The 27,414-nt window shown below is 44.6% G+C and overlaps 1 protein-coding gene and 1 long non-coding RNA gene across 9 annotated transcripts in view; one reads left to right on the top strand and one right to left on the bottom strand.

The window, feature by feature from the left end:
• Window positions 1-27,414, top strand: part of NALCN (sodium leak channel, non-selective) — a 356,269-nt gene that overhangs the window by 186,374 nt on the left and 142,481 nt on the right. For all 6 annotated transcript variants that reach the window (XM_048854413.2, XM_048854388.2, XM_048854395.2 and 3 more), the window contains one exon: window positions 12,919-13,050. In XM_048854413.2, the coding sequence (XP_048710370.1) occupies window positions 12,919-13,050 (132 nt within the window). The remainder of the gene's footprint in view (window positions 1-12,918; window positions 13,051-27,414) is intronic.
• The window catches only part of LOC125638540 (uncharacterized), an 89,589-nt gene that overhangs the window by 20,529 nt on the left and 41,646 nt on the right, over window positions 1-27,414 (bottom strand). The gene's annotated exons all lie outside the window — the stretch shown is intronic.

The following is a 27,414-nucleotide window of genomic DNA, read 5'->3' as shown; positions in this document are numbered from 1 at the left end:
TGGCAACCGGATCCAGTACCGAGCACCTCCTCTACCAGGAGCACTCTGGCGTCTGTTCAGGACATCCAGCGTGGCTTGGGCTCCCGGGCATTATCCTTCCAGCACCGGAACACTTCTCCAGCGCCAAAGAAGGCGGCACTGATAACACAGCACCAATCCCCATCGCTGGTGCCAAAGAAGCAATTGAAGAAGTCTGATCGGGGGCGTTCCCACTCAAGAAAGACTGTTGAGAGAGCGCAATCTATGATGGACCACTCTCAATCGGAGGTGACTCAACTGGCACCATTGACTCTGGCCCCAGCAGGGGAACCTTTAAGTCCGGGACTGAGGGGCTCCCTGTATAGGGTGAGCCAAGGGGGAGACACGAGCTTGGCACCGCCATAGACGCCAGAGGTGTATGAGGCGGCACAAAGCCTCTTGAGTCTCCTGGCAGTGCCATCCCTGAGACAAAGCCTGCAGGGGATGAACCAGGCACCGCAGGTTCCAGCCACAAGAGGGCAAGCACCAGTCTTGAGCCCTCCTCCTTCCCCCTCATCACTGAGGGACTTGGCACCAAGACCACATTCACCGCAGAGACGTGGCACCCCACCTAGACGCCGGTTGCAGTCCCACTGCTGGTCTCGTTCCTGGCACCGGTCACACTCCAGGTGCTGATCACTGTCCCCACGACGCTCCCTGCCGAAGTGCTGCATACAATCACGGTACTGCTTGTCGTCGGGGCGCTGCTCTCCATCACGACAACACTCCCCATGGCGGCTCTGTTATTTGTCCCAGCACCGCTCTCCTTTGAGACACCATTCCCCATCTAGGCACGGTCGCTCAGCACCCTGGGGCACGGTGCCACCCTGGTCACCTAGGAGCAGGTGCTCTGGCTCAGAATTGCAGGTACAGTCATATGCCTCATGAGGGAATTGATATAACGTGGATCACAGACACCCCACAGATGAGACCCAGGGACTTGTCCTGCCAGTATGGGGTTCGGGCCAATGGCAGATTCCTCCTCAGTGGCCAGCGTGTGGACTGACCCAACCCGACGGATACCACTAGGGGAAAAATGTCTTCCAGCAATGGTACACACGACACATGCACACCTATATTGGAGCAAAACATCTCGAAGAACAGCAGTTACAGAAAGGTTAGTAACCGTTTATGAAAAGTAGTTAGCATATATTGTAAGGGACCATTCAAAGTACAGTGGCTGATTAACACCTCTGCGGTCATAGGACAAAAAGAGGGTGTTAATGGGTTACAGATAGTTGTAATAAACTATAAATCCAGTATCTCCGTTCAGTTCATGATTGTTGGTGTAGAGCAGAGCAACGAATTTAAGCTTCATCTTATGAAAGTGTTGTGTAAGTTTCCTTTGAGAATGAGGACTGACAGGGCGGGGGAAAGGGCAGTGACATTAAAGCGCTTTAATGTCGGCTGCATACGGGCTGGTACTGGCTTCTTACTGGTACACGGTACCAGCCCACTTTCACCCCTAGATCCATGGATCTTTAAAGGTGTGTTTTTCATAGATTCATAGATATTTAGGTCAGAAGGGACCATTATGATCATCTAGTCTGACCTCCTGCACAACACAGGCCACAGAATTTCACCTACCACTCCTGCGAAAAACCTCTCACCTATGTCTGAACTATTGAAGTCCTCAAACTGTGGTTTAAAGACTTCAAGGAGCAGAGAATCCTCCAGCAAGTGACCCGTGCCCCATGCTACAGAGGAAGGTGAAAAACCTCCAGGGCTTCTTCCAATCTGCCCTGGAGGAAAATTCCTTCCTGACTCCAAATATGGCGATCAGCTAAACCCTGAGCATATGGGCAAGATTCACCAGCCAGATACTACAGAAAATTCTTTCCTGGGTAACTCAGATCCCACCCCATCTAATATCCCATCACAGGCCATTGTTGATTTTTGTAGCAGTGGAGATATGTCTACAGGTTTTGCATCTGTTATTCTTCCAGGGTCTGGTGCCACTTTTAATTGCTGTGTCCTGTTCTGTGGGGAGTTTGCTTCTGATGATGAGCTTGGAGAGGTAGCGGGGTTGTTTAAAGGCCAGAAGTGGAGGTTCATGAAAGATTTCTTTCAGGATAGGGTCCCCATCCTGAAAGATGGGATGATTTAACTGGGAATTGGTCCTGCTTCGAGCAGGGGGTTGGACTAGATGACCTTCTGGGGTCCCTTCCAACCCTTATATTCTATGATTCTATGATTCTATGAAGGGTTGAAGTTGTTTGATGATACCCTCTATGGATTCGAGGATGGAGCGGTAGGTGACAACTAGAGGTGTGATCACTTCAGAGGGGGTTTTATTTCTGTATTGAAGCAGGTTCCCTTGGATTATTTGAGTGGCCTATCGCATGATGTGATCTACTTCTCTGGTGGAGTGTTCTTCTTTGGTGAAGGCCATTTTAAGGTGTATATCCCGGACTTTCTCCTTGAAGCATATTCTGTGGTATCTGAGTGCCTGGCTGTAGATAACAGATTTATTGGTGTGTTTGGGGTGGTTACTGGATCTATGAAGGTAGGTGTGGTGATCCATGCTTTTCTTGTGTATGGTTGTCTGTAGGGTTGCATTGTTGAAGCTGATTGTGGTGTCCAGGGAGTTGATGTTAGTGTGGGAATGTTCCAGAGAGACTTTAATGGATTGGTGTTGGTGGCTGAAGTTGTGGCGGAAATCTATGAGGGAGTTTAAACCATCTGTCCAGAGGATGAAGATACCCCCCTCTTTTTGTCTTCTGACTGCAGAGGCGTTAATGGGCCACTCTACCTTGAATACATTTATTTGAGCATAAGCTTTCGTGAGCTACAGCTCACTTCATCGGATGCATACTGTGGAAAGTATAGAAGATCTTTTTATACACACAAAGCATGAAAAAATGGGTGTTTACCACTACAAAAGGTTTTCTCTCCCCCCACCCCACTCTCCTGCTGGTAATAGCTTATCTAAAGTGATCACTCTCCTTACAATGTGTATGATAATCAAGGTGGGCCATTTCCAGCACAAATCCAGGGTTTAACAAGAACGTCTGTTTCCCCTATTTCCCTTTGTTTTTTCCTACCCCCCCCCGACGTTCTTGTTAAACCCTACCTTGAAATGAACCCTACCTTGAAATCTACCTTGAATGATCCCTTACAATATGTGCTAACTACTTGTGCTAAACAATCTGTTACACCTTATGTTTTGTTTTTACACTGGGAGGAATTCCTTTCACAGACCTGAAGAAGAGCTCTGTGTGACTTGAAAGCTTGTCTTTCTCACCAACAGAAGTTGGTCTAATAAAAGATATTACCTCACCCACCTTGTCAGTCTCAGGGCATGGCTACACTTGCAAATGTAGAGCGCTTTGAGTTAAATCAGCCTTCATAGAGCACAATAGGGAAAGCGCTGCAGTCTGTCCACACTGACAGCTGCAAGTGCACTGGCGTGTCCACATTTGCGGCACTTGCAGTGGCATTGGGAGTGGTGCATTGTGGGCAGCTATCCCACAGAGCACCTCTTCCCATTCTGGCGCTGTGGCTTGAGGGAAGGGGGTGCAGGGCATTCTGGGTCCTGTCTCCACACCCCGTGATGCATCGGTTCGCATCCCAGCAATCCCTCTGCTTCCATCCACAATTGACGCCATCTTTCAACATTTTTTGTACTGCACGCTCTGTCTTCCCTTTTGATCTGTGGGAATGGAGCCCAAACCGCTGAGGAATATGCTGACAAGTCTCACCAGCACATCACGTTTGGCAGTCGAGTTACTCCTTAAGATCCAAAGTGACAGTGAGGACTCCGAAGATGATATCGACACAAGTAACTCATACGACACGAGATTGCTTGTGGCATTCACGGACATGCTCACCACCATGGAATGGCGCTTTTGGGCTCGGGAAACAAGCACTGAGTCGTGGGATCACATCGTCATGCAAGTCTGGGGTGACAAGCAGTGGCTGCAGAACTTTCGGATGAGAAAAGCCACTTAAATGGGACTGTGTGAGGAGCTTGCCCCCACCCTACGGCGCAAGGACACGAGATTGAGAGCTGCCCTGCCGGTGAAGAAGTGGGTGGCTATTGCAGTCTGGAAGCTGGCAACTCCAGACAGCTACCGATTGGTCGCTAACCAGTTTGGAGTGGGGAAGTTGACCGTTAGAATCGTGTTGATGCAAGTTTGCAGGGCCATTAATTGCATCCTGCTCAGAAGAACCATGACTCTGGGTAACGTGCATGATATTGTGGATAGCTTTGCACAAATGGGTTTCCCTTACTGCGGAGAGGCAATAGATGGGACGCATATTCCAATTCTGGCACCAGCCCACCGAGCCTCCGAGTACGTTAATCGGAAGGGGTATTTCTCTATGGTTCTCCAGGCGCTTGTGGATCACTGTGGGTGTTTCATTGACATTAAGGCAGGCTGGCCCGGAAAGGTGCATGACGCATGCATCTTTCGGAACACTGGCCTGTTCAGGAAGCTGCAAGCCAGGACTTTTTTCCCGGACCAGAAGATCACCTTAGGGGAAGTCAAAATGCCCATTGTGATCCTTGGAGACCCCACTTATCCTTTAATGCTATGGCTCATGAAACCCTACACAGGGAGCCTTGACAGCAGCAAGCAGTGGTTCAACAAAGGCTGAGCCGGTGCAGAATGACTGTGGAGTGTGCTTTTGGCCATTTAAGGGGCCGCTGGCGCTCTCTGTATGGGAAGCTGGACCTGGCTGATAACAGAATCCCCACAGTTATATCCGCGTGATGTACCCTCTGTAACATTTGTGAAGGGAAAGGTGAAAGATTCACTCAGGCATGGAACTCAGAGGTTCAACACCTGGAGGCTGAATTTGAACAGCCATAGAGTGGGGTTATTAGAGGGGCCCAGCGCAGGGCTGCAAGGATTAGGGATGCCTTGAGGGAGCAATTTGAGGCTGAAAGCCACCATTACTGTCTCGTGCCCTGCACGGGAGTGAAATGCAGTGGTTCCAACGTTAGTAGGAATCTGTGTTTGCTACATATGATACACTGACTTGCAGTGCCTGTTTCTTTCCTGGGCTAAGGTATCTTTTATGTTATGCAATAATAAAGAATGTTTTCAAAGCAAAAAAATATATTTAATGAAAAGAAAATGGATTTATTGAAAAGAAACACAACTGCTTGGGAAACACAAAGGGCAAGGGGGTGGGGTGGGGAACGGTACAATCACAGATTAGCATATGTCCTGTTATCGTACTCAGCCTTCCTGTTTGGAGTGCTGTGCAATGAGTGCTGCACTGCAGGCTGGCTATACTGCATGGTGATGAGGGTTGAGTGCAGTGGGTAAGGGTCATAGTTTGCAGGGCTGGGTGGTGAAGCTACAGGTGTTGGAGGCAGCTGGTGGCGATAAGAACCCGGATGTTGGGGAAAGTGGGTTGGAGGTGACATGGGGGCACAAGGGAAAGAGTTTTGGGACAAGGGCTGCAGAGGGGGGCGGTAATGCTCCGTCTGCATGGCTACAAGTGCCTGGATTGAGTCTGTTTAGCTCTCCATGATGCTTATCAGCCACTCTGTGCTTTGGTGCCGGTGATCCACATGCTGCTGGTGGACCCTCCTTTCACTCTCCTGCTACTCCTGCACTTTTTCATTTTCATTAAAGGAGTGCTGCATGACTTCATGCAGCATGGCCTCTTTGCTTCTGCATGACCTCTTCCTGAGTCTTTGCAGCCTCTTGGCCGGTGATAACAAGGACAGCTGAGATCTCAACGTTGCATCTGTAAAGGCAAAATGCAACACTTAACAGAGGCCGCATTGTTCACACCAGACAGAACAATGATTTCCCTGTACTTAAGGAGGGCAAGCACAGTCTGGCATAATTTTCCTGTCCCAAAGTGAGCGCACATAAGTTCCGGGAGCCCCAAAATGGTAAGTAAGCACAGGGGCAAGGGGGACTGATTCTTTCATGGCTGTACTGTCCTCTGGGTTTCTGTGCCTTGGGGAGAGCCAGCAGCGGCAGGGGGCCCCTATACTGAACACTGTCCCCACATTTTCCGCAGGAGTTCGTCCTGGAAGATATCTTGCTACTGAGGGTGACCTGGGAAGCAAGGGAGGGTCTTCTGCTACAATGCGGCTTCTGCCCTGGCCCATATGCCGCTTGCCTGTGTGCAGCAATGGTTCCCCCCGCCCCTCACGGCACAGTGGCATGGACAAGTAAGCCTTACTGGGGCAAGGACCACAGTGGCTCTCCTGAGAAACCTGCACAAGCGCATTGCCCAAGTTCTGGATGAGACCTTTGAAGAGATCACTGAGGCCAATTACCGCGATGTGAGAGAGCACATCAACGCCCTAGTCCACATCTAGGCATGCATGCAGCCCTAACCCTCCTCGCCCCAAGAGCCCGCACCGAATAACTTCCTTCCCAAAATAAAAGCCACTTACCGGGAACCTCCTCTGGTGTTTGTCCTTCCCCAAACACCGGCCACCGCAACTGGCTACCTTCCTCCTGGCTTGAGAGCAGCTCCTGGCTGCATGCATCTAGGGATGCCAGGGTGTCTTCCTCTTCCTCAGCACCCTCACTCCCGCTTTGCTCCTCCTCCTGCCTTGTTGGACTGGGCTCTGAATTGTCCACGGTGGTACTCGGAATAGAGGTCACCCCCAAGTATCTCGTCCAGCTCTTTGTAGAAACGGTCGGTCGTGGGGGCAGCACCGGAGCAGCTGTTTGCCTCACGGGCTTTGCGGTGGGCATTCCGCAGCTCCTTCACTTTAATCCTGCACTGCAGTGCGTCCCTGTCATGGCCCCTTTCCATCATGTCCCTTGATATCTGCCCATAGGTATTGTAATTCCTATGGCTGGAGCACAGCTGGGACTGGACAGCTTCCTCCCCCAAACACTGATGAGGTCAAGCACCTCGCCATTGCTCCATACTGGGGATCGCCTGGTGCGTGGAGGCATAGTCACCTGGAAAGATTCGCTGAGAGCACTCCATGCCTGGCTGAGCAAACAGCGAACCTGGCTGAGGGCAGGGGAGTAGAGTTCAAAGTGATGACCAGAGTGGCTAGAACAGGCATTGTGGGACACTTCTGGAGGCCGATCAGAGCGCATTAACAGACCAGGGCGTCCATACTGGCGCTGTGGCGCTCCAGCGGAGGTGCATCAAACATTACTCGCCGAGGTGGAGTACCAGGAGCGCTCTAGCCGCGGAGTCAGAGCACTCTACGTGCCTTGCCAGTGTGGACACGTCGTGAGTTAGAGGTCACTGGGCTGCTCTAATGCGCTCTAACTCGCAAGTGTAGCCATGCCCTAATACTTTAGGACCAACACAGCTACAACTACACTGTATACGAAGACAGAAGTGAGAGGCGCCTAACTGCCATTGACGTTTCATTTGAAATTTCCCTCAAAAATTTTGAACAAAATATTTCAAACCAAACATTCCCAACATTTTGGTTTGAAATTTTTGTGGGGGAAAACCAGTTTAATGCTGTGTTTTTGAGTTACAATAATTTTGAGTTGCTGTACAGGGGAAATAAAGTGTGACAATAACTTGTTTAAAATTGAGAACTTTTTTTCCTGCACTAATGCTGAACACAAAAACTGCTGAAAGGATTTTGTTCAAACTTACTACAAATATAATAATAAATATTATTAATACTATTTAGAATGCATGTGTTCTGGTAGCACTGAGGAGCTCCAGTCATAGACCAAGACTCCATAGTGGTAGACTGTACAAACACAATGAATTCTTATTTGGACAGAGACCAAACAGCTGGGGTAAATTTCCACAGGCCCATTAACTGGATCTGTCCCCATGTGCGACTATGTTGCCCTGAAGATGAATTTTTCACAGAGATATGAGAATATGAAAGCAAGACATTGTAACTGATCCTGTTTTGCAGCCTTAGCTATAGTGGTCAAGTCTGGGCCAATAAATATGGGTTACTGAAAAAATATTTATTGTATATATATCCATATATTTTTTAAAATATCTCATCTATGTATAATGTTAACATAAAATGTATAAAAATATATAACTGGTTCAGGTACACTAAATTTATGTTGTCTATGTGTTAATCATGTATTTATTAAATCAAATGAATATCATATGGTACTTCAGTCATATACAGTATACAACATATATTGCTATGAATAGAGCCCATTGTATTTTTTAAAATGTTACCAAAAAGGTACCAATTTCATAATGTTTCAAACATATTTTAAATGCAAAAACATTGGGCCTGATCCTCAGCCAGGGATGACACATACTCTTGGGGGGGGTAGAAGCACAATTTAAAGATTCTGGTGGGGCAGAGCCCCACGTATCACCTCTGGCCCCTCTCCCACTCCCCATGCGCTCCCACACCCATTTCAGCTTGCCCCCACTTCCCTCACAGCTCCTTCCCCACTTACTTCTCCCATCACCTCCCTGCTGCTAGTGCAGTGTGGACCGGAGCAGGTTGCAGACACCTAATGTCAAGCCATGGTAACTATGGCTACAGGTGAGGAAAGGACGGGACTCAGCAGGCTTCCCCATGCCCCCTCTGGTGGAACTGTGCTGCCAGTCCGGTTGCTCTTCCCTGTTCTTGTTGCCTCCTACCGGGGCTCAGTGGGAGCACTAGGTGCTGGGGTCTTTTCCTGGCACGTGCCCCTCAGCTACGCTCAGCCCAACTCCTACCCTGACAGAAATCTGGGGCGGGGGCGGAGGAAGAGAATGAAGAAAAGATTAACTGAATTAGAGCCTCATAGGAAAGAGCAGGTGAGCAAGTCTGATCACACCCCCCCGTTTTAACATCTTACTCTCCCTTGGCTTTTGTGACTCCATCCTCTCCTCTTTCTCCTCCTCCTCCTCCTCCTCTTACCATTGATGCAGCATCTCATTTGCTGGACCCTTGCCTCTTCCACTTCCCATGTTTTTGGCTCACGTCTATTCCCTTTCCCTAGCTGAACTCATCCAGACATCTGGCTTTTACTAATATCTTTACATCAGTTAGTCACAAATCTACCTCTCCCTTCCTGATCTGTAGCCTATTGTCCAGTCTCTCACCTGGGCATGTCTCTTTAACATCTTCTTGAGCATTTCTTATGTCAAACTTAAAATGGCCCCAAATTCCTAGTCTTTCTTCACAAGTTCTCCTTTCTTTATCCCATTCTTTGTCATCACAGGCAGCAACACTTCCCTCAGGCTCCTGCCTTGACATCATCTTCAGCTCCAGTCTCTGAAGACCCACACACATCCATCGTGCTATCCTAAACATGCAACTTTTTTACTCTCTCCACATTTCCAAAACTTACAAGCCTTCGTTTCCTGCATTGGCTACTGTGATCTCATCCTTTCCACCAACTGTTTTCCAAGCAACGTCACAACTTCTCAGTGAGGACTATACCTTCGTTAAATTTCAACTTTAAACTTCAGGGGCGAAATGCTGGCCCTGTTGAAGTCAATGGAAGTTTTGCTATTGACTTGAAAGGAGCCAGGATTTCACCCCACCTGCTTTTATTACAGTTCTGGTAAAAAACAAACAAAAACAAAAAAGCCACCATTTTTACAAGTGGAAAACAGTTCTTCCTTCAGACTTCCTACTTTAAAAGAAGTCTGAAAGGAATTTCCTCAAATGCTCCAAACAAATTCAAGGTAAGACCCTGAGCCTACGTTGTGATACATGTGGGTGGACCCCTGTGCCCCAACAGACTCCCACTGACTTCAGAACCTAAAAGGAGAATGTCGTGAGCTTCTGGAATCTGTTTCACAGGGTGTACTTATAGTGGATGCTAGCTGTGCCTGTTTTATAGAAGATGCCAACCTGACTTGCCCCTGAGAACTGCATACTATCCTCACTCAGAATTCAAACCAACTATTGCTGCCAATGGCAGTTGTGCTTGTGGATTGAGAGGGTTAGGTCTGTTACTTAAATACAAAAACTTGCCTTTTAAAATCTGGTGGTGAAGTGTTGTCCTCAGGCTCTGACAGTTATTTTAAGTCAGAAGAAAACTACATGCCATTAATGCTACATGCCATTACAAGATCGTGTGAATGCTGAGTGGAGCAACTGAATTAGTACTATACACACACACACACACACACACACAGATCAATGAGTTGCCCCCACTTATGACACATTTTAATTTGGCCCTGTAACTTTAAGGGTCTCATCTGATGTCTAAAAGATTGTTTTTTGCTTTGCAATGAAATCATCCAGTGTCCTTTGAATGGGTCTTTCTTTATGAATCCAGTGTTTTCATACAGTAGTTTGTTATTCTGCCTATAAATATCAGTTGTTCCCAGCCCCTACAGTCCTATCCTAAGCCATACTATTGTAACTCTTAAGAAATTTTGTAAAACTGGCTCTACTGTACAGTGTCACTGCGAGTGCTCTGGGTGTCTGGCAGCATGCTGTGTATACCGTGAGCTTGCCGGCAAGCACTGTTGGAGTTCCAGGTCATATGAGTTGGAGGAAATCTTGTTATGGGTTGAGTGAAAATCCCATTGAGATTGATTGATAAGTGTGAACTCACCCTTCACTTAATGTAATTGTAAGCATAACCCCCCACCTGAAACAAAAGCTGTATATGAACCTGTCCAGAAGCTTTTTGCTGAGTATAGTTTGGGTTTGGTTGTGTGTGTGCATATATGAAGGGAGATCACACAAAAACTGAGAACCAATGAGTACAGAGAGAGAGAGGAGAGAGAAGGCCAAGCAGGAGCCTGTAAGCATAACCTGATCTTGAAAAATGCTGGAGAGAGCTCTTTTCGGTCTGGTGATAGCTAAAGAGTCTTGAGGGCTGTAAGCTAAGAAACTGCTCCTTTTGTTCTTGGTTCCTTCTGTGGTCAGAGACTGGGGACTTTGTACATTCCTTGTAAATAAACAAGATTGCAACAAATAAAATACCAGACCCCATGAATTTCTACATCCAGCTTGAACATCCCCAGTATTCCAAACTTTGACAAGCCAATCTAGTTGAAAAGGGGCACCACAGGCACTAAACTCTATGGGGTATAGTCCATTAATGGTCCCATTAGCACTCTCTGATTCTGAGTGAGTAGTCACTTGTATTAGTAGGACTGCCAGAAACAAAAATGCACAAATATCTAGGCACAAAAAGTTTGTTACAATAAAAGATCAAACCAACAGTTCCCAACCCAGCCCCAAATGGCAGTCCAGAACAGGGGTGTAAAAATAACAAGCCTATACCATTTCCTTGGCACCATCTAGCTCCTGTGCACATGCAATTGACCCCATACCTCCTGCTTGCTGGGCATTGTGCTGTGCACCATCCACCTGCTATGGCTACAGCTTCCCTATACCCATCCAGCTCTCAGTCCCAGCTCTCAGGCTGATGCTACCTGGCCTTTCCTTTGCAGCCAGCTTCTGCTCTAGTGCCCATAGGCCTACTGCTCCTGCCTTCATGCAGCCTCTGGCTCTTTTAATGACTCTCTTTACTGGCTGGATGTGCTGAAGATTTTGATTTTGAGATCGATTTTGTTATTTTAATAAATCCATCCCCAAGGAGGGGTGTGGAGATTTGATTTAAGGGGCCCAGAGCTGAAGTAGAGGGAAACTGAGGCAGGAGTGCTTTAGTAAAAAGTGTAGATGTAGAATGATTTTGGGGCACCTGTTTTTTAAGCAAGTTAAATCCAGCCACGCAACATTTTTAAAAGAAGGTAGGGAAGGCTAGCAGGCTTTGTTATACATAGTGAGGTTTTACCTGAAATTCAGTACTAGCTACTTTTAGAAACAAATTTGGGGACAAATTGAATCAACCTGTTTGTGTTAACACAATGTGCAATAACATTTACATGTCAGCAACTGATGAGTTGTTAGTTCGTGAAAATAGGTTTACAAGCATAAATTCCACAGTGTGTGGGGAAAAAGTGATAGTGTAACAACTGCACGCTCAAGTGATTGTGCGTGCAAGGATATGTGAAAGTTTGGCTCTTGGATTCTATTGGAACAATTAATATAGGAATGGTCTGTGAGTGATTTAATATATATATCAGTATATTTGGCTATTTAATTTGAATTTTATTGGCAGCAATACATTTATTGATAAACTGCAGCCACAATTCCATCTTTTGGTACTGAAGGAATTTATCATGGAAACTACTAAGCATCTTCAGCTCTCACTGAAAACAGGAATTCAGCACCATGGTCTTTTAAAGTACATTTGTCTTTATTCTCTTAACTTTCGCTCAAACATGTTGAAGCTTGTAGGGGAAGTAGTTTGGGTCCAATTTGTAACTTCAGTATTGTAAAAGTTGTGGGGAAAGGCCCTATGCAGTCTAAAACAAGCTTCAGAATCTACTGCTTCATCAATCTGAAAGTGTCTAGGAATAAAAACAGTTTAATTCTTCTGGAAATCAAAGGTCTAGGCTGTCACAATCCTTATTCAGCTTGTGGCTCCTGTTGTGGAGAGAAGTGCAAGGAACTGGCCAAGAAGAGAGGGGAATAAGCTATGCGTCACCCTTACTCATGGAAGAGAGCAAGGTTACAAACTAGCCCCAAAGAACTATGGAATATCTGCTCTGTCACTGCTAGGCATGTTGTAGTAACTAGTATCATTTGAGCTATGTGGACATATATTGATAATGCTGGCACCTAAAGAAGGAAACAGTTACAGCCATATTAAAATCATAAAGAATGTTCACAAAGGGAAAAATGGCTAGAAATAAATATAGTTAAGTGTTTTAAAAGCATATTAGAAACAATGGAAATAGTAAACAATGAAATTTATAAAAGTTGATGAGGAAATAATTGAAAAAAATGACATTGCATATAAACCAGTTCAAGTTAAATGATATATTTGATAAGATAAACAGTGATTTACAATTAGTTTATGAAGCTTTGCACAACATACTATTGTGATTGAGTACAAGTTATAAAAACATAATAAATTGTTGTGTATACATTATTTCAATTATAGAGTTTTACTTCTTTAATAGAAAATACTGCTTGTGTTTCCCCCCCCCCCCCTACAGAAAATGATGAGGTCATCAATATTTCATATGTTCATACTGAGCATGGTGGCAGTGGATGTCATTGTCGCTGCTAGTAATTACTACAAAGGAGAGTCTTTCAAGAGACAGCATGATGAATTTTACCTAGCTGAGGTGAGTTTACTGGGCTTGCTATCCAGATAGTTTTCAAAATGGAAACAGTAGACAAACTATGTGAATGTCAAGCAGCTTGTCATTTCTTTATTCCCTTAAGCATTCTGAGATTTTTTTTGCAAATTGTTCGAGTTCCTCCATCTGACAATGGCTGACAGCCCTTTTAAAAACAAAAAAACAAAAACACAGCCTTCTGAAAGGTAATTTCCTCAAACAAAATGTCAGTGGTAATGAACTGAGACTTGAGTACAACCTCTTCAGGCAATGCATGGCTGATAAGTTGTTTTTTACCAACAGGCGTGCAGACAGAAGAATTTAGCTTGTTTTTATTTCAAACCAGATAAACATACTTTGTAAAATACAGGCCTTATTCTGGAAAGCATCCCTCTTCAGGAAAGCTCTTAAGCACATAATTAACTGTAATCTTGTTCTTAAGTATAGCCTGAACAGTACTCAAAATAGCCTGAATTTGGTGACATTGTGGGCATGATGCAGAAAAAATTATTCAATAGCAGTTTTGGAGAAGGTGGAGGCTGTGCTTTTGGAATGATGAAAGGGTGAAAAGGAGCTGTTTTGTAGGCGGCTGGATAATTCTTTTAATGCTGCTGGCATTCTGTTGCAGAATCATAAGACTGGAGGGGACCTCGAGAGGTCATCTAGTCCAGTCACATGCACTCATGGCAGGACTAAGTATTATCTAGACCATCCCTGACAGGCATTTGGCCAATCTGGTCTTAAAAATTGCCAGTGATGGAGATTCCACAACCTCCCTAGGCAATATATTCCAGTGCTTAACCACCCTGACAGGAAGTTTCTCAATGTCCAGCCTAAACCATCCTTGCTGCAATTTAAGCCAATTGCTTCTCATCCTATCCTCAGATGTTAAGAACAACAATTTCTCTCCCTCTTCCTTGTAACAACCTTTATGTACTTGAAAACAGTTATGCCCCCTCAGTCTTCTCTCCAGACTAAATAAACCCCATTTTTTCATTCTTCCCTCATAGGTAGTGTTTACTAGATCTTTAATCATTTTTTGTTGCTCTTCTCTAGGCTCTCTCCAGTTTCTCCACATCTTTCCTGAAATGTGGCGCCTTACTAAAGTCAAAATATCTACCACTTCCCCCCATCCAGAGGGCTTGTCAAAGAAACCTAAGCAAAGGAAGTTGATTTGATATGATTTGTTCTTGACAAATCCATGCTGACTGTTACTTATCACCTTATTATCTTCTAGGTATTTTCAAATCGCTTGATTTGCTCTATTATCTTTCCAGGTTCTGAAGTTAATCTGGTCTGTGATTCCCTGGTTTGTCCTTATTTCCCTTTTTATAAATGGGCATTATGTTTGCCCCTTTTCCAGTCCTCTGGAATCTCTCCCATCTTTCATGACTTTTCAAAGATAATCACTAATGACTCAGATAGAATACTCAAAGAGCTGACTGAAGAGCTAAGATGTATTTCACCCTGGTGACTTGAACACATCTAACTTGTCCAAGTAATTTTAACTTGTTCTTTCCCTATTTTAGCCTTTGATCCTAACTCGTTTTCACTGGCATTCACTATGTTAGATGTCCAATCGCTACTAACCTTTTTGGTGAAAACCTGAAACAAAAAAGGTCATTTAGCACCTCTGCCACTTCCAGATTTTCTGCTATTGTTTTTCCCCCTCCCTCATTGAGTAATGGGCCTACCCTGTCCTTGGTCTCTCTTGCTTCTAATGTATTTGTATAATGTTTTCTTGTTACCCTTTATGTCTCAAGCTAGTTTAATCTTGTTTTGTGCCTTGGCCTTTCTAATTTTGTCCCTACGTACTTGTCGTATTTGCTTATATTCATCCTTTGTAATTTGACTTAGTTTCCACTTTTTGTAGGACTCTTTTTGAGTTTCAGATCATTGAAGATCATCTAGTTAAGCCAGGGTGGTCTCTTACCATACTTCCTATCTTTCCTACACGGTGGGATAGTTTGCTCTTGTGCCCTTATTGTCTCTTTGAAGAGCTACCAACTTCGAAAACAGACTCCAACAAGAGACTGCTGAATTGGAATTAATTTGCAAATTGGATACAATTAACTTAGGCTTGAATAGAGACTGGGAATGGTTGATTCATTATAAAAAGTAACCTATTTCCCCTTGTTTATTCCTTTCCCACCCCCACACTGTTCCTCAGACATTCTTGTTAAACCCTGAATTTGTGCTGGAAATGGCCTACCTTGATTATCATACACATTGTAAGGGTATCACTTTAGATAAGCTATTACCAGCAGGAGAGTGGGGTGGGGGGAGAGAAAACCTTTTGTAGTGATAAACACCCATTTTTTCATGGTCTGTGTGTATAAAAACATCTTCTGTATTTTCCACAGTATGCACCCGATGAAGTGAGCTGTAGCTCACGAAAGCCTATGCTCAAATAAATTGGTTAGTCTGTAAGGTGCCACAAGTACTCCTTTTCTTTTTGCGAATACAGACTAACACGGCTGTTACTCTGAAACAACTCTTAAATGGTTTTCCCCTTAGACTTGCTTCCCATGGGATCTTACCTACCAACTCTTACTTTTGAGGTGCCTTGTCACTCATTGGAATCCACAGCCCTGAGTTAGTTGCTTAGGGTCTATGTAGAGAGTTAGACTCCTAAGAATGGGATCCATAAAGAGCTAGCATGCTGTGTGGGGAGCCACTCAGCACCTAAGCTAGCCAATAGGAAATGCTGAGGAGAGGGGAGTGGCCTAAACCCATGATGTAGGAGACTGGGTTCAATTTCCTCCTCTGCTTCATGTGGAGCAGAGATCTGAACTTGTGTTTCCTAACCCTTAGTGGAGTGCCCTAGCCACTGGGTATAGAATAATGTATTGGTCCAGATTTAGTCATTCATTCTCACTCTAGCCCAATGCATTAATTTTTTATTTATACACATTGGACCATTTTCAACAGGACACATGCACAGCAGATTGTACCATAGCCTAGGGAGCATGGCTAAGTGGTGGGAGGCCCAAGTTCAAATCCCTGCTCTACATCAGGCCAAGGAGGGAACTGAACCCAGGTCTTTTACATCCTGGGTCAGTATCCTAATCACTGTGCTAAAGGTTATAAGTGAAGCTACCTCCTCCAGCCATCTGATATGGGTTTAGGTATTCTCTAAGAACTCCAGCCAGACTAGAATCCACAGAGAATGCCCAGTTTTAGGATCCTGCTGAGGCTTAGGTTGAATAGGTGCCTAGACTGAGGCAGCTGTGTGCATGCTCACTGGCAGAAACATACACAGCTAGGGAGCTTTTAACAGTGGAAACTCAGACCCCTAGGCATTTTAGTTACCTCCAAGGTTAGGCAGCAGCTCAGCAGGGTTTTGAGGATCTCAGTGATGCGCACTTTAGGTGCCTGAAGTGACAATTAGATGTTCATGTACATTTTTGGCACTAGCCCTAAGTCCCTAAAATAAGACACCTACATTTGAAACTTGAGTGCATAATTAAATAGTTTATGGGTAACTTTATTTCATTAATTGGTTTCCATTATCAATGCTTGCTATATTAGATCCACAATTAATATCTGATATTTTTAAATTCTGTGAGCTATAAGCTTCCCTCAGTTGTGAGACAAAGATGGGAGCAAAGAAAAATAAAATGAGGTACCAAAGCCCAAAGTCCTGAAAGAGTTGACAGTGGAGAGGAGCCAAGGCAGCATTGTTCACCCTCATCCCTGAGCCTGTGGTACCCCACAACCTCAGAGCCAAATGTGTAGCCAGTACTTCAGGGCTCTGGGAATAGCGGTATCAGTGTAGGTAGGGCTTGCGCTGTGGAGTAGTCAGTCTGCAATTATTGGTCCCAGTTTAGGAAGGCACTTAACATTGTAGACTCGGACTTTAAGGCCAGAAGGGACCATCATGATCAATTAGTCTGACTTTCTGCACATCACAAGCCTCAGAACTTTTCACTACACTGCTTTCAATTCCCTGGGCCAATCCCCCATAGCCCCAGCCTTCACCAAAGCTTCATCCTTACCTCAAGGCTCATCTAAGTTCAGGCCAGCCAGGAGCTCTTCATCACTCAGTAGTGCTGCTGTTCCCTTTGGCCAGCCAGGAGCACTAGCTGTACTCCTCTGGCTCCAACAAAGAACCGACGATCTCTGAAGCGCCTTTTATATGGCCTCCGGGGCCCTGATTGGCTGCTTGGAGGACTCCTCTAGTACTCCTTTCATGGAATGAATGTGGCAGGACACTTAGGCTTCCAGCAAGGGCCTTCTGAGCCTAGTCTACCCTGTCACAGTCCTCTCCTCCCCAACAGGATTGGGGTGGTAGCTCTATACAGGATAATTCTTCTTACCCCATATTTTGCCCCACTCTAGCAGGGTCTTCTCCCTCCCAAATCTCCCTGTCCGAGAGCTACTAGTAATTGTCTCTGTGCCCTGATCTACCAGGGTCCTTCTCTCTCAGGTCTCTTCGCCTAGAGAGTTTGTATTAGTCTTTTTCCCCCTTTCAATCAGGACTCTCCCTCTATCCAGAGAGCCTCTAGCCAGTCTCTGCCCTGGCCTCTCAGGGTCTACTTTCCCAGGTCTTTCTTACCTGGAGAGTGTGTCCACAGTCCCTTTCTTCACTTTCATCTTCTGGACTTCAGGGTCTCTAGACGCTCAGCATCTAACTGTGTGTCAGAACCATATACCACATGGAGCAAGCGCTGTTGTTCATTCTCAGTGAATTGGAGATCTTCAGTCAGCTGTTCATTCTTGAACTTGAGATCTTTCTGATGCCTCCAGTCATTTTGCTAGGTCATCCTCTCTTAGGAAAGAGCTCACAAAAGCCGGCCTGCACTACTTCCTTCCCTAGCCAAGGGTCCTGTTCTCTACCCCAGCCCTTCTCTTTCACCTCCCTCTGGTGGGTTGATTCTGTCTGGGCCTCTGTTCTTAGCACACTGGGTATTTAATACTGAGTTCCCACAGTCTGCTGCTTCCCTTAGAACCCTGCTGGGCCCAGGTCTATATGGTATTCCTGATGTGCCCTCTGAGCCTTCTCCCTCTGGGCCTGGGTCAATGCTTCCTGCAAATCCAAGTATTGTTCCCTCTGCCTCTTTGCTTCCACCTGTACCCGGGTCAACTTCTGCTCTACCCAGACCAGCTGGTTAATAACTTTCCCTCAGGAGACATTGGCCTGGTCCGACTCTTGTTGGCACTTCCTCAGTGGATTCCTCATGTCTTGGGCATTCTGGTCTCAACTCTGGGATCTTTTCTGGGGTCTCCTTACTCTGGCTCCCAGCCTCTCTGCTTTCCTTCCCAGCCAGGTTAGAACCCTCTCAGTCCTGGGTCACTGTCCTGGTCTTTCCTGCATGAGGGCAGAGTAACCCACCCAGAGTCTTCAAGATTACAGGCCACAGGAGGTCCTTGACCATGCTGACCCAGAGTTGAGCTCTCTGGCCTGTACCTCCAGCCCAAAGTCTTCCGTGGAGTAGACTCGGGTCTCTCCATGTACATAAGAGATATGTACTGGGAGGTGTCAGTTCAGGCTAGTTGCCCTAATCTGGTTTTCCTGAACCAAGGTGTACCTGAACCCCAAGTCTACCAGATCCTTAACTACAGTTCCTTCCAGCCTGACTGTCACTACCAACAGTGGGGCCACCCCAATCTTTGGAGTAGATCTGCACTGATTGGTCCCACTGTAACAATAGTTTAAGTAATAATATTCCATTACTGGGCAGTTCCTTTTTAATATGTTAGGGCTGGCCATACCTGTGGAAGACTTCCAGGTTTCCTAGCTCTTTCCCACTAGTGCTTCCCATAGTCTGCAGGGCTCCCCAGACCTCTTGCTGTCATAGTGCACCCCCAGAGAATCTAGAATTCTCAGGGTCTTTTCCCCTTGCAAGCTTCCTTGGGTTGCCCCTTGGTGAACCTCTTTCAGTTTACCATACAGCTTGGGCATTCCTCTCCTTTGGCCTCAAAGTAGACTTCAGCTCACTCGACTGCTTCTCTCACTGAGGTGAGTTGGAAACGCCTTATGCACCTCTGTGCCCCTCCCAATTGAGCCTTCAGGAATTGCTCTAAGATCACCTGATCCAGGAGCTTCCCCACCAAGCTGGTCTCTGGACAAAGCTAGCGCATCGCCAGGTCCTGTAGCTTCTGCACCACTACACATGTTCATGCTCCTTGCGGGAACGATTCCTTCCAGAACTTGTATATGTACACCTTTAGAGTCAGTCCCAGATTATCCAAGATGGCTGCCTTCACCACAGGGTAGGAACTTGCCTGCTCTTCGCTTACCCAGTAAACCACCTGTGCCTCACCTATCAGGAATGCTGCTATGCGGGCTGCCCAAGTCGACTCTTTCCAGTATGCTTCCTTTGCCGCCTGCTCAAAGGTCCAGAGGAAGGCTTAGGGGTCATCTTCCAGTCCAAGCTTTGCCAGGATCAGAACCAATGGACCACCAGTTCATTCACCAACTGATTCTCATGTGTGGTGTGACCCAACCTCCTCTGTATCCATTCCTGCTGATCGGAGTGGATCTCCTGTCACCATTGCAGCACTGCAAACTGGGCCTTCTGTTGCCCCGCAGGTTCTCCATTAATTGCATCAGCAAGGCCTGGGTCCTCTGTTGCTGCTGCCCCCCTGATGCTGCTGGCCTGCCACCAATAGGTGGAATGCCTCTTCCATGTTGTGCCCCTTGCAGATAGGGGTTGGTCTGAAGAATCCCACTTCTTGTACTAAATGTAAGAGCATGGCACCTACCTCTCACAAGCACCACATCTGGTCAGTGTGTCAGTGGTCTTTAAATAATCCCAGCCCTGGTATCAGCCCATACCCCCAGGGCTTCCTCCCTGGGGGCAATGGTTTTTCCTTCTTGGTCTATTCTGGTCCCAGCTCTCCAGCTGGGCCATTAAGTAGTTCAGTTCCCTTTCTCGGGGTTTATCGCTGTCTGATTGTAGGCCAGTTCCCCTGTGGCCTATGGAGGGGATCCAGGCCCTCCACTACTTCAGGTCCCAGCCCAGGGATCCTAAGAATAGCAGCCATGTGCCACCATGTCCCTTTAACTACACTGCTTTCAGTTCCCTGGGCCACTTCCCCACAGCCCCAGCCTTCACCAAAGCTTCAGTCTTACCTCAGCTCATCTAAGTTCAGGCCCAGGAGCCAGCAAGGTGCTCTTCCTCGCTTCTATGGTCCCTGCTACAACTGAGCTGTCCAGGGTACTGCAGTTCCCTTTGGCCAGCCAGGAGCATCACTGCACACCTCTGGCTCCAGCAAGGAACTGAGTATCTCTGGCCCCGCAGCTACTTTTATATGGCCCTCCTGAGCCCTGATTGGCTGCTCCCTGCAGCCTCTCTGATTGGCTGCTTCCCCTGTAGCCACTCTAGACTGCTTGGAGGACTTCTCTACTGCTCCTTTCCTGGGATAAGTGTGGCAGGACACTGAGGGCTCCAGCAAGGAGCCTCTGGACCTAGTCCACCCCATCACAGTCCTCCATTCCTCAGTTCATCCTAGTAGCCCTTCTTTGCACCTGTTTCAGTTTTAATTCATCTTTCTTAAACATGGGAGACCAGAATTGCATACAGTATTCCAGATGAGGTCTCACCAGTGCCTTGTATAATGATAATACTTTCCTATCTCTACAGGAAATACCTCATGTGTTACATCCGAGAATTGCATTAGCTTTTTCACAATTGTATCACATTGGCAGCTCATAGTCATCCTGTAATCAAACAATACACCCTGGTCCTTCTCCTCCTTTGTCATTTCTAACTGATATATCCCCATCTTATAGCAAAACTTCTTGTTGTTAATTCCTAAGTGCATGACCTTTACACTTAGGAATGGGATGAAATTAATAGATCCATTACTCCAGTTTTTCAGGTTGTCCAAATATTCTTGTATAATATTCTAGTCCTCCTCCATATTGACAATACCTTCCAACTTTGTGTTATTCACAGATTTTATTAATACATTCCCACTTTTTATGCAAAGATCATTAATGAATATGTTAAATAAGATCAGCCCCAAGACTAATCCTTGAGGAATTCCATTTGCAACCTCCCACCAGCCTAACAATTCATCTTTCAGAATGACCTATTGTAGTCTCTCCTTTAACCAGTTCCTTACCCACCTTCTGATTTTCATATTAATCCCCATCTTCTCCAATTTAAATATTTTCCCATGTGGAACTGTATCAAATACTTTAGTGAAATCCAAGGAGATTAGAACTACGGCATTTCCTTTGTCTAGAAAATCAGTTATCTTCTCAAAGAGATTAACTTGGTCTGGCATGATCTACCTTTTGTAAAACCATGCTGTATTGTTATCCCAACTATCCTTTACCTTTCTGTCCTTAATTACTCTCTCTTTCAGAATTTGTTCTAAGACCTTGCATACAACTGAGGTCAAAGTAATGGTTAAACTGTAGATTCCCAGAAAAACTTTTTATTTCCTTTCTTAAATATAGGTACAATATTTTCAATTTTCCAGGCATAGGGTACAACTCCTGAGTTTATAGATTCATTAAAAGCCTTGCTATTGGGCTTGCAATTTCATGTGCCAGCCCCTTTAATATTTAATATGGAGATTATCCAAGGCCCCCAAATTGGTCCCAGAAAGCAGATTGGTTATTTCTACCTCCATATCCTTGTTCCCATTAGCCACCCTGCAACTGCACCCAAGCTCCTCATTACCCTTATTAAAATCTGAGGCAAAGTATTTGTTTAGGTGTTGGGCCATACCTACTTTATCTTTAATTTCCACCCTACCCTCAGTGCTTAGTGGTTCTACTGTTATCCAGGGTTCTTTCTACCCAAAGCTCTTGGTAACTTTACTCTGTGCGAGGTGGTGTGAGGATATAAATCAAGGGAGACACGGCCGTCCAATCGATAAATGGCTGGCACAAATGGAACAACACAAAAGTGCTTTCACTTAAAGCTATTCTTTACTTAGTCTCAAGCACCTACACATGTCCACAACAAGTTAGTAACGCCCAGCCCTCAATAATTACCTAAGTTGGGTGTGGCTCTTGAGTGGCACAGTGGTAGTCTTCCGATGCCAATCTTCTGTCTGCTGGTGGGGACCACAAGATGTGTCCAGAGGGAGAGTCCCTGAAGAGTCCAACTACCCAAAACTTTCTTCCCTTATTTATTCCTTAGTATTACAATAACACGTCACTCAAAGAAAACTTGTTAAGCAAGCAATTTCAAAGGTTAAGCAAGAAGTTTCCTTCTGATCATCAGTTAGCCAGATGTGTTTTTTCAGAGTTTGCATGCCTTGCGGCCCTGACAGACACATCCCTGAGGGCACATATAGACAAGCTTCCTATTTTCCTAAAATGCATAACACAGCAATTTCAACAGAGATCTCAGGAAGGACGCGGGGTCAAGCTGCCCTTTCTGTGGCACCCGAAACCCCTCCCCTCCTGACTCAGTCATGCTAAGGTTGCTGCATAGGCCCACTTACGGCCTGCTAGCTTGGCTACTTGTAGCAATAAACAGTAATGGTTTGGGCACTTTGCGGGTTTGCCAAGATCTCCCCGTACGCCACTTCTCTTTTTCTTCTTTTCTTTTTATTTATATAAAATATCTTTTTTCTGTTGGTTTTAATTTCCTTTGCAAGGTCCAGTTCTGCTTGGCTTTTGGCACTTCTCACTTTGTACTTAAATCCATCCTATTTAGGAAAGCATAAAGGCACGTGCTTAACTTTAAATATGTCCTTTAGTCCAAGTGACTAAATGTATACCTAATCACCTTTCCTGATTAGGGATGCTTTCCTGAATTGGAGCCACTGCTCACACAAGTAAAAGTTAGTACAGCTAGAGACATTAACTCACACTGTCCCCTCTCTTCAAACTGACAACTGTGGCCAATGGCAAAAAAGCACCATAGGGAGCCAAACTATCAACAAGTGGGAGAGACACAGTTCCAAAGCGATCATAGAAGGGCAGACTCTCTCTCGAGTTGGATGTTCCTTTCCTTGGACAACCCTAAGTTCCCCTATGTTGGAGGCCATATTTCCTATGTCTGGAGCCCACAGCCACTGGAGAAGTTACAATATGGCCCTATATTTCACATACAAATGCCATTAAATTGACCCAAAGAAATCCTAACATTTAACTCCTCAGCAAGATCTGATCTCTAAGTCTCTGTGCCAAAGTGTGTTTATCTATTCAGTTAAGCTTAAATTGTAAGGATGATATTTAATTTAACAAGGTTTCAATGATTTCCATAATAAACCTACTAAAAATGGGGGATGGGAGGAATTTGAATTTGTAAAGGTTTTATATTTACAATATTGTTTTAAGAAATGTGGAATAATGTTAGTTTTCCATCATTATTATAGCTGATACAATTTTTTTCCTAAATGAATCCCCTTCCCATAGCAGAGCAATATATTCCAAACAAATCAGTGGTAAATATGGAATGTACCAAAAATCCCAATTGCAGCAAGTTTCAAGACTGTGCTGGGGTTCAGCACACAATAAATAGAATCCAGAGGTCAGAGTCAATAACATAACTGATATGACTTGACATTTTCATATTTTTAAACAAGGGTCTTAAAAGGAAGCTGTCAAGTCCTTTCACTTCAGGCATTTTAAACAAGCTTTTGAATAAAAATTGTATTTTTACTAGAATGTACAGCACTGGAGTTGGTGCAGGTTTAGTTGATTGTCCTCGTAATGAAATTTTTTTCTGTATGTAAAAGCATATGCGTGTGAGGGAGAATGGTCTTGTGGTTAAGGCACTGGACTGGGACTGAGGAGATTTAGGTTTGCTTCCTAGTTCTCCTACAGATTTTCGTGTGACCTTGATAGGTCTGTAAATGGGGATAATACTTTCTTTGTCTATTTAGGCCCTGATCCTGCAATTAACACATGATCAGAGCCTCAGATTGTAAGCTTTGCTGAGGGGAGGGACTATCTCTAATTTTTAATAAAATGCCTAGCAGAGTGGTACCCTGATCTTGGTAAGGTCCTTCAAGCACTACTGTGATACAAATAATAATGCCTTCTATTGTCATACTGCATGTGTATTTCTGTGGAGGGCACTGTATGCAAGTTATATTTACTTTTTCATTATTCAGTGCTAAAAAGGTTCTCTTTGAAATCTGGGGTGTGGGTATCTGTTGCAGGGTTGGTACACCTATCACACTTAGGGTATGGGGGAAGGGTACTACAGCCCCAGAGCTGAGTCCAAATGACCACACTGAGCCTCAGGGTAGTGTGGCCTAATGGCCGGAGTCAATAAGGTGGCCCTCCCTTGCAGGGCTGCATGATGGCCTTGTGGCCAGAGTCAATATGGCTGCCCTCCCTTGCAGGGCTGCGTGGCCTAATGGCCAGAGCAATACGCTGCCCTCTTCTGCAATGTTTCCAGCAGCAGCCAGACAAGACCTTATAGACCCCGTCACAGGAACAATGAGGTAATCACCCAAACACATCCAAAAAAACTCAGAAGAAACAAACAAGATAAATGTTGTCCAGTTGTCAGTCAAGCCCTTTTCATCTTTCTCCTCTAGCTCTCTCTTTCTTTTTGTGTATCTGACGAGGCCACAGCTCTCACAGGTTTTGACAGGACTTGGCAAAGTCCACTTGGCACTTCAGGTTCATCAATGCCCAGCAATAGTACCAGGAAATTGTAGATAATTGGAAAGTCTTTCACGTTCATTAAAATCCCTAAAATAATATAGTCTCAGAATAATAATATAGTCTCAATTTAGGAATAATCTGGCCATTTAAATTCAGCAGACAAGCCTAGCCTGGAGTATTTCATACGCTCAGCTACAAGAAGGAAGCCTGCTTCCTTTATGGGAACTAGAGGACAGACAGCTCTAGGAGAGAGGGTTTTAAGGGTTAAAGCAGTAGTCGGGGGTGGGGGGAGGATGTAAATTCTAGACCTAGATTCCACATTTACATATTTCAATACACCCCACTATTTGCAAAGCTTAAGGTACATTACAAATTTATTTATCAGCCCATTGTACCAAAATAAATAAAATTCATGGTCAAATTGAGGTAATCAGAAAGTTATTTAAATTTGAATATATTGACCTTATAGAATCAGCAAAAGCAATCTTGTGAGAGAGAAAAACAAACAAAAAACCCAACCAAATATAGCTTCCTAGCACCTGGGAAGGGTGAAGAGCAACTCCATGATGGACACCATCATAAAGATCTAATTATATATGTTCATTGGTTAGACGGTAGGAGGGTATGCAGTAGAAAAACCCAAGACAGACAGAAATGAAGAAGCCTTCTCCATTTTGATAGGTTGCAGGATTGAAGTCTTAATGAAGATCATTAAGAATCCTGAAAAGCAGTGGCCTACACGCTAGAGGCATGAACAGAGTTAAACCGTTTTTTTCTGCTACCATCTCACATGACAGTGTCCTTTGCAATGAATCTATGTCCTTGTATCAATACTGTTCTGAGAAAGTCTGTGTCCCTCTTGCCAAAGTGAAAATTAAACAGAATATGGAACCTGAAAAGGGCCAGAGATCTGGGATCCTAACCTCATTGATCCAACTCAGAAGGACTCCCCTCTAAGTTCACCTGTAGCTCTACACCCCCCTCAGCCAAGCCAGGGCAGCACAGCAGAACCATCTTAGGTGGTAGTGTTGGGTACTGGCCCTAGCTGTCCTGTGCGTAAAGCAGCATTAGCACCCTGCAACCTACAGGGAAGCATGCCACTCATATGGCTCCTCTTTGGCTTCTTTCCTAACTGAGCCTCACATGTTTTTTTTTATGGCTCATGAGGATGCATAGGTATTTTGACAGAAGGAATTGTGCAAGCACAGCAGATGGTAGCAACTTGTGTAACCAGTTGCCTGCCCCTGCATGGCACCCCATGGCTTTTTCCGTGGATTCACCCTCTTCCCCTCTCTGCAGCAGCAAAAGGGGTAGATATGAACATAAATTTGTATACAAATCTACGTTATTGCATTGCATACCTAACAAAAAATTCAAGTCAGATGTTGTCTATTTGACTCCTGATTCTTCTCATGTAATTAATTACAATGAAGGAAAAATGCCCAGCTCTATCAGTGGGAAGGCAGGTGTATAAATGTAACCAAATGCTATGCAAACCATCAGATACATTTTTAAGTGTTAGTGGTTTGAGGTCCTCTGACAAGGATGTAAAATGCAAATCATCCTGCCTATGCATTTATAGAATAAATTTAAATATATTTAACATCAAATTGGCTAATCTTGTCCCTAATGCAACACCTATATAGTCTGAATTGTGTGAATGTTAGACTTGCTTCTCCACTGCTGTAAGGTTGAATTCCAATACCTTTCTGCATTTCATAACTGGAGTGCACACGCGCACACAGATCCTTTGGAGATGAAATTTTGTATGACTCTTCTTTGCTCAAAGGCCTTTTTTTCTTTAAACCAGATTAAAATACTTTCTCAGTGTGTTTCAAGCACAGTTTTTGCTCATTCTGGTTTTGAAACCATTTTTTTTTCAAACTTGACTTGTTTTGTAGATCTCAGTGATATCTACAAAGGAACAAGTCAGGGAAAATTGGTCATTATCTTTGATGATATGAAGACTGAGAGGTGTGTGCAGGTGTGTGTGCGTGTACACAGTAGGGTTTCCAGTTGGGTTTTATTGCTCAGCCTAAACAAAAGGTTGTGCTGCGAGACATCTTCGTTTGATTTAATCATGCAGAGAACTTGAAAGTTTGATAAATATTTCAGACACTTTAGGAAAACTCTTGCAGATATTGCTGGTGGTACTGCTCACCAACAAGCCATATGTGTTGACTAGAAGATTGAACATAAGGCTGGTAGCCCAAACATTTGTGTTATATTTCCACCTCTGTCAGTGATTTTTACAGTTCATAAAATATATTGCACATTACAAACATTATTTAGTTAGCTGACAAAACCCTCTCTGTTGGTAAATATAATCATATCTATTTTATGGAAAGAGAGTTGGAATCTCAAATAGTTTAGAACCATCAAGTTAACCTAAGTGGGATCCAGTTGCAACCAGCTCAGGCCAACTGAGAATTTGCCAACCTTGGGAGAACATTAGGCCCAATTAATGAAAGGAAATGCATGTGTATGGTTTTCCAAATTTGAGTATTTTTTTATTATTAATCTCGTTTTTAAATTGTAACAAATAGTTTTAGTGATAATTTGTGAGTATCTCTATTTGTAGACAATTAGCACTTTAGAAATATCAACTTGCTCTATCATCTCGGTGAAAGTACGCTATATGTTATACAAACAGGAATTCTGTCATTTTCATTTGAATGCTCTGCTTATAGTCAAAGTTTGAGAATTTACAGATAAGTGCCATTTGTTCATAAAAATTAGAAAAATGAGAAATGCCTGTCATCCATTTTGATGAATCTAGACCATTATCCCTTTGCTTGGCTATTCAGCACATACCATTATTTTTTGCTAAATGTTAT

The sequence above is a fragment of the Caretta caretta genome, chromosome 1 (genome assembly GCF_965140235.1).
Source record: "Caretta caretta isolate rCarCar2 chromosome 1, rCarCar1.hap1, whole genome shotgun sequence".
NCBI lineage: Eukaryota > Metazoa > Chordata > Testudines > Cheloniidae > Caretta > Caretta caretta.
The sequence above is the reverse complement of the archived record's forward strand: the minus strand, read 5'-3'. Positions and strand labels throughout refer to the sequence as shown.